This window comes from Penaeus chinensis, chromosome 9, assembly GCF_019202785.1.
Source record: "Penaeus chinensis breed Huanghai No. 1 chromosome 9, ASM1920278v2, whole genome shotgun sequence".
Lineage (NCBI taxonomy): Eukaryota > Metazoa > Arthropoda > Malacostraca > Decapoda > Penaeidae > Penaeus > Penaeus chinensis.
This window is the reverse complement of record NC_061827.1, coordinates 12,045,617-12,050,096: the sequence shown is the minus strand read 5'-3', so window position 1 is coordinate 12,050,096 and position 4,480 is coordinate 12,045,617. Positions and strand designations below refer to the sequence as shown.

General features: G+C 41.5%; 1 protein-coding gene across 1 annotated transcript in view; it reads right to left on the bottom strand.

Moving 5' to 3' along the window:
• LOC125028526 (uncharacterized histidine-rich protein DDB_G0274557-like) overlaps positions 1–3,712 on the bottom strand; it is a 6,987-nt gene extending 3,275 nt beyond the window's left edge. Inside the window, exons 1-2 of the mRNA XM_047617891.1 lie at positions 3,645–3,712; positions 1,577–1,689 (exon numbers count right to left, since the gene is read on the bottom strand). Coding sequence (XP_047473847.1) covers positions 1,577–1,689; positions 3,645–3,647 — 116 coding nt within the window. The 5' untranslated portion in view covers positions 3,648–3,712. The remainder of the gene's footprint in view (positions 1–1,576; positions 1,690–3,644) is intronic.
• Positions 3,713–4,480: the final 768 nt, after the last annotated feature.

Genomic DNA, 4,480 nt, shown 5'->3' with positions numbered 1-4,480 from the left:
TTTGTTGGCTCGTCAAAGGGAACCCTCGGAGACCGCAGAAAACCTACGGTATCTCACAGCCAGAAAGTTTAGTGAAGGAAGAAAACTCAGGGTTATTGTCCTTTCGAATCGAGGATGAAAAGACAGGAAAAGGAAGGAGGTCATATTTTGATAACGATAATGAAGAGCTATAGGTGAAAAAAAAGATACTCATAACAAGATTCATATTTTTGCTAACAGTTAAATTGTCAAATTTGACCTAACTATATAAAAGAAAAAGCATCGCATTTGATCTTGCTTTGACAGATGTTTAGAACTTCCGATAAAAATCCTCAAGGAATAAACTGAAAGACCAAGCTGCCTAAAAGGAAACGCCACTCATTCCCAAAAGAATAAAAGTGGGGACAGTTTAAGGATAGGACTGGCTAGGTTAGGCTTGGTTGGAAGGATTTGGTTGGGGTAATGTTAGGATGAGGTTGGGATATGTACAGGGATGACTCTTGAAGTTTTATTTGCCTTTAAGAGAAAGGTTATTCCTCTTCTCATTCAGGCTGCACTCACTAAAACTCAAATTTCACTTGGAAATAATCTCCCGTGCTACGGCTTAACGAATTTGCAAAAAAAAAAAATTTTACTACGAGTCTAAAATCAAACAGATGGTTGAAATAATACATTTCAAACCGTCGTTCACAAGATTTATCAGTAATGGCTTGATATAATCACTTTAAGATATTTTTTCCTCATTAACGGACTAAACCTTTCGTTTAAAACTCTACTAAACAGAGCTTAGTCTTCAATTTCTTCATGCTCTGCTACAAGTCAAGTCTCCAGAAAAGAGAATCGAATACAAAATTCTACGTCTGAGTGGAAAAAGGAGGGAGGAAGAGGATAAATACATAAATAAAAATAATAAAGGTAATGGTGTATTAAAGGAAGAGGAAGGATCAAGGAAGAACATCGGAAGGAAGTGACGAGGTGAAAGAAATGTTCAGTAAACATCCTTTCGTCTTCAAGTAAAGGGTGCAGGATCATACAGACAGGATTCGGGTGAAGGGAAACCGGGGGTGAGAATATAAGGATGTCTTACACCTCCGGGCGGGGAAGGAGGGGAGAGGAATACAACAGGGGGAAAGGAGGGGGAAAATATATCGGGAAAAAATATAGTGCAAAATAAGAAAAAAAGAATGGTTTATCAAAAGGGGAAAAAAAAAGACAATAGGTTCTGTAAACATTGATGATTTTCAATTTTATGATAAGAGTGACTTGCGAGGAAATTTGAAGATGTGTAGTGAAAACATGAGGAATATTTGAAAGGATGATTAAACCAATTCTCCGTTTGGTGGGAAAATAAGTCCTACCAGAAAAGAAAAGAAAGATGACGAAGAAGAAAGGCAAAAGACCAGTAAGAAACAAAAGACAAGAAGGAAGGAAAAGAGGAAAGAAAAAAAAAAAAAGTGGAACAAGACCTTCGCTTCTTGATCGAGGCTTTGAAAATGGGGATGCTGGGGGGGGGGGAGGGGATTGTGATATGAAAGACGTGTCAAAAAAGGAAGAAAAAAAAAATCGTGCATTCCAGCCTATATGGACCATGACCTACCTGACATTCTCGCCTGGAAGGTAGCCGTGGAAGGGTACGCTCTCTGCTGCGCTCTGTGCCTGCGGAGCCTGCAGGACAACACTCGCAAAGCCAACTAGCAGTACTTCCTTCCACTAGTAAAGGGGAGACAAGAAGGGAGGGAAAACAGGGTTAAAATTGCTTTTCACGATCCTTGATGCAAGACCTATATTTATCAAGTGTGTATGTGTTTGTGTGTGTGTGTGTGTGTGTGTGTGTGTGTGTGTGTGTGTGTGTGTGTGTGTGTGTGTGTGTGTGTGTGTGTGCGCGCGCGCATGCATGAATGTATTAAAGATTACGAAAAATATTTATTCATCTCTTTATATCTCTATATATTTCCCAAACATAACTCTTCTTCAGAAATAAATAAAAAGACTCCAGACAATGACCTGGTAAAAATAAAAAGTGGAGAAGGTGCAAGGTCGCGGCTTTTTAAGTGTTATTTTGATGCATGAGAGAGGAAAGGGAAACCGAGATTTTGATGCATCAGAGAGGAAAGGGAAACCGAGCGGCACAAGAGTTGATCACGTGACCGGGGGAGAAGGTTACTCGAGAGGAAAAAAGAAAAAAAACTACTGATCATAGGAAACTGCAAGCCTTTACAAGTTATTTTTTATAAGTTATTCATGATTAAATTCTTAAATAATTTGATCAGAAGGATATCCCAAAACGTCCAAATGAAGGAGTGACAGGATTATCAACAACACTATTACAAAATACGCGTAAAATAAAACCTTTGACTCTCCTCGCCAAAACTGATGGCTTAGCAGAAGATTTCAACCTAAAGCTCTGCCAACAAGCCTCAGGAAGAACACTTAGCATGACAAGCAACGCAACCAGTGTCTGAGGAGAACCAGCCACTCAGCGTGCCTTTGAAGGACGGGGAATCATCAGCTGATCAACTCTTTCGGAAATCCTGCCATGTGGATTCGTATGCATTGTTACCTTCATGCAGACGGCGTACTGTGTGTGCAAGCATGGATGTGCGCGCGTGTGTGTGATGAGGGTGTATCTAAGGAAGCATGTATGTATGTGTGTGTTTGTGTGTTGGTGTGTTGGTGTGTTTGTGTTTGTGTGTGTGTGTGTGTGTGTGTGTGTGTGTGTGTGTGTGTGTGTGTGTGTGTGTGTGTGTGTGTGTGTGTGTGTGTGCGTGTTTACAAGTACCCAGGATGTTTTCTATATACGAATATTGTAAACGAGTAAGCCTGAATTTAATTAACAATAAGGTATATGTGCGCGTGAATATGGATATACTTACATACAAAAATACATATATACATGTATGTATTTTTATATGTATATATGTGACATTGGTTTCCGCTAAAAGAAGAAATGTGACAGCCTTCAAACACCGAGAGTGCGTGAGGACCGTGACAGCGAAAGTCATCACTCATCGTAAACCCGTCACCTCCAGAATCAGCTGATGGAAGTAAACAAACGCACGTGCCGGAACGGAGCATTCGCAAACCTTTTAATACGAAATGAACTTGACTTTGTCGTGTAGTTAAATATTTTAAGTTTCGCTCGATGTGATAAATCATAAGGAAATTGTTTGGTGTTTAAATGTTTATACATTTATAAGTGCACGGTATTATAATCTAAATACAATATAATATCTTTAATTATTATTAATCATTAACACGGATATCGAATGTTTGATTTGTATGTCTATCATTTAGCTTTGAATATTTTTAAATCTAATATTAAGTAAGATTAACATGTTGAATCTTATAGCAAAGATGATAACGATATAAGGATTTGTTCATTTTACCCTCACGTTTTCTAAATCTTTAAGATTTTAAAGATCGCCAACGTTTTACAATTCACTGCACACGTGACACGGAAAATCATTAACTATATCTTAATCATACTGATGTTTTAATGGTCAATTCCTTCACTGCACTTCACAAGATCCACAATTCAATTCTTTTCAGCGAAAATATATCACAAATATTTTTGGTGTTCAACTTTGATTTCTTTTCACTGCTGCAGAAACTTAATCAATATTCCGTAAAATGTTTCAGACGAGTACATAGGCAAAGTGTCTTACCATGGTTCTCAGTGTACCCGGCTTGTGAGCTGATGGAGAGATGGGGTGGAACTGATGCCCTTCCAGAGCCGCCGTCCGTATTTATGTCCGCAGTTCCACCTTCCTCCCTTCTCCCCCCCACTGCCCCTCCCCCACCTTCGAAGCAGCATTGGGAATATGGTTATTATGGCTTTGTTCCCTCCCCTCCCTCCTCCCTAACCCCCATCTCCGCCCTCTCCCCTCCTCCCCCTCCCTCCCTCTCTCCCTCCTCCTCCTCCTCCTCCTCCTCCACCCCCTCCTCACCTCGTGCACGTGCGTGTGTATGTAGTAAGTGCGTCTGTGGGTGATTCCGACGCCCCGCCCAAGCCGGAAGAGACGGCGAGACGGGACTGGCCAGAAGAGATTCTCCCTCCCACCACCGAAGTCGGAAGTGTTCGCTCAACCTTGCTCCTCCCTTGTCCCGGTGGCGACACTCCTGCGGCGGGAGGAAGGGAAACGGCTGGACTTTGAGGAAAACGATCACTCGGGGATTTGGCAGGGTGCTGGAGTGTCGTGTTTTTGGGCCGGTATACTGTTTTCGGCAGAGGGGAAAACAAGGTGAATTAGGTAAAATGATAGACCTAGAGCCAACGACCTGCTTGTAGGTACTCCACTTTCACCAACACAACTTCAAGGGCAATGCGGTGGTGCCACGTCTCCGCTGTATACACTATTACCATTGGTAACCATCGGTATTTACACTCGCGTCTTGGCATGTGACGACTTTGTATGCCAGTCTCGAACGCCTACAATAAACGCAAAGACGGTTTCTAAAACCTCTTCTCTCTTTTCTTTCGATCCCCTATTCGGAGGCGAAA